At 47.3% G+C, this 2,761-nt stretch overlaps 1 protein-coding gene across 1 annotated transcript; it reads left to right on the top strand.

The window, feature by feature from the left end:
* Positions 1-452: 452 nt before the first annotated feature.
* Positions 453-1,352, top strand: LOC306933167 (serine/threonine-protein kinase Chk1-like; the record flags this gene model as incomplete). The annotated part of the gene is made up of 1 exon (XM_079515253.1): positions 453-1,352. The coding sequence occupies one exon, from the start codon at positions 453-455 to the stop codon at positions 1,350-1,352; it is 900 nt and encodes a 299-aa protein (XP_079371379.1).
* Positions 1,353-2,761: the final 1,409 nt, after the last annotated feature.

Below are 2,761 nucleotides of genomic sequence, written 5' to 3'. Positions count from 1 at the left end.
TACTTGCGCGCTCTGCTTGCGCACTAGTAGGCCATTTATGGCCTACTTTCTGCAACAAGCAAGTAGGCACTCGACAGAGTGCAGTTCTAGTTATTATTATTATTATGATTATTATTATTATAACGTTGGTAAATTAACGCATGCTTTGCTTGTTTACGTGCTTCCATGTAGGCCTACACTAGCAACGTGCGGTTGCTATGGAAGCCGCGCGCGGTTGCTATGTATCCTACACTAGCAACGCGCGGTTGCTATGGAGGCCGCGCGCGGTTGCTATGTATCCTACACTAGCAACGCGCGGTTGCTATGGAAGCCGCGTGCGGTTGCTATGGATCCTACACTAGCAACGCGCGGTTGCTATGGAGGCCACGCGGCTTTGTGGACACCGGTCGCTGTTTGGGGCGGGGCGGGGCGGAGTGTATTTAAGATGTAAAGTGATCATACAACTTCTCAATATGGAATTCATCTCCAACTCCAACATGATGAACTCGCCACAGGATTGGACGGTGCTCCAGGTGTTAGGACAGGGAACCTTTGGAGAGGTCAGAATGCTGGTCAACAAACAGACTGAGGAGACTGTTGCCGTGAAGGTGGTGGACACCTCCCAGAACGAACAGTGCAGCGCTGACATCAAGCAGGAGATCTGCATCCACATGGCTGTCAAACACGCCAACATCGTACGCTTCCTTGGCCAGCGGACCGACGGCCGGACGGCCTATCTGTTCCTGGAGTACTGCAGTGGAGGAGACCTGTTCGACCGCATACCGCCTGGCGTAGGGCTGGAAGAGCCACAAGCTCACAGGTATTTTGTGCAGCTGATGGCGGCAGTGGAGTACCTGCACGGTCTGGGCGTCACGCACAGAGACATCAAGCCCGAGAACATCTTGCTGGACGAGAGAGACAACCTGAAACTGACCGATTTCGGTTTCGCCGCCGTGTTCCGTAGTGGCGGCAGCGAGCGTCTCCTCAGCCGGTGCTGTGGGTCACGTGCGTACGTGGCCCCCGAGGTTCTCTCGTACCGGACGGGGTACAGAGGCCCGCCTGCAGATCTGTGGTCCTGTGGGGTGGTTCTGACCGCCATGCTGACCGGAAAGCTGCCCTGGGATCAGGCCAGCGACACATGTCAGGAGTATCTACACTGGCTCGAGAAGAAAACTTACTTCAAGTTGACACCTTGGAACGAAATCCATCTCGCACCACTTAGTCTGCTGTTTAAACTACTACTGGCCAGTCCAGAGGGGCGCATCTCCATCCCGGACATAAAGTGCCACCATTGGTTCACCCAGACCCAGTTCCGGTGGAAACCTGCACTCCCTGCGATCTGCACAAAAACAGATACCCCGAACCAGCTGTGAAGTCTAATATTATGGTTTAAAGAACATGGTCGATAAAGGAACTTGCTCATGACATGGGCTCCAGTATTGCACCCAATATAAGTGCCAGAGTGACATTTTGAGAGCAGACTTGAGCTGGCAAAAAAAGAAAAAATAATATTAACTGAAGTCTGATATTATGGCTGTGAGGAACAGGAACATGTTCGATAATGGAACTTTATGTATTGAAGTATTGCACCCAATGGAGTTCCAGAGTGACAGTTTTAGCTCAGACTTGAGCTGAAAAAAGGGTTAGGGTTAGGGTTATATTATGGCTGTGGGAACATGGTCGATAAAGGAACTTGCTCATGGGCTCCAGTATTACACCCAATAATTGCCAGAGTGACATTTTGAGCTCAGACTTGAGCTGGCTAAATATATAAAAAAAAAAAAAAAAAATCCTCTCCTCTTGCTGTGACCTTGCCGTGGTGGATAGGCTTGAGTGACTCAGTGACCTTGAGATCGATACTGGTGGGTGGGGGTTCAAACCTTGACAGGGTCAATATGGTTGACCCTGTCAGGGGAGGTTGGACCCCAAACCAGCATCGCTGATGGTCACAGATAAGAGTCCAGACAAACAACAGCACCAGTGACATGGGGCAACCCCCTCCCAATGGAACTCACTCCCAGCTCACATCAAAGAATGTCCATTGTAGTTAATTGATGCTCAAACACTTTAATTTCATTGACCCCAGTATTGGTATGCATCAGGGCCACGATAGGGCCCATTTTCTCTGGGACCATCATACACTGTGTTAATTTTACAGACCACCATAACATTTGGACCCCCTGGTGGTCCCCAGACCAAGAACCAATGGTGTAGTATTGTATAGTTCTCTGTCTTACAACATGCAAAACAATGCAAACATTACAAAACAGAGCATTGTTTATAATGGTTGCTATGTATTGATACTCTAAGGTATTGATACGTATGGGCAATTATGAACAAAAACATACTAATTTGATGTCTTGTTTCCAGACTGTACAGGTCAAAATTTGCAGTGCAAAGCAAGTGTCAAAACGGATGATTTCTGTTTACGATTTGTGGAAGAATGATATTTAAGAGATATGCAAAAAATATAGAGGCATGATACTGATTAAATTAAATTATGTTGCCTTGCAACTTGGTGTTTTTCAATGTATTCATGTTTGTAGCCTATTCAAAAGAAAACACTCATTCCGATTGTTGAGTGGCATTTGAAGGACAGGAATTAGATACAAATTAAGCTTTGAACTCCAACACCTATAGTCCTATACAGTACACTGAATTCTGTAGTGCAGCAATAGTTACAACTAAAGTAGGTGTATTTGACACTAGGTGGCAGTATACTACCACTACACATGGGGTTGTCCTGCCACTATGGGTCTAGTGTTGCTGCCTAAATGAGAGA

The sequence above is a fragment of the Electrona antarctica genome (genome assembly GCF_951216825.1).
Source record: "Electrona antarctica genome assembly, chromosome: 2".
Taxonomy (NCBI): domain Eukaryota; kingdom Metazoa; phylum Chordata; class Actinopteri; order Myctophiformes; family Myctophidae; genus Electrona; species Electrona antarctica.
The sequence above is the reverse complement of the archived record's forward strand: the minus strand, read 5'-3'. Positions and strand labels throughout refer to the sequence as shown.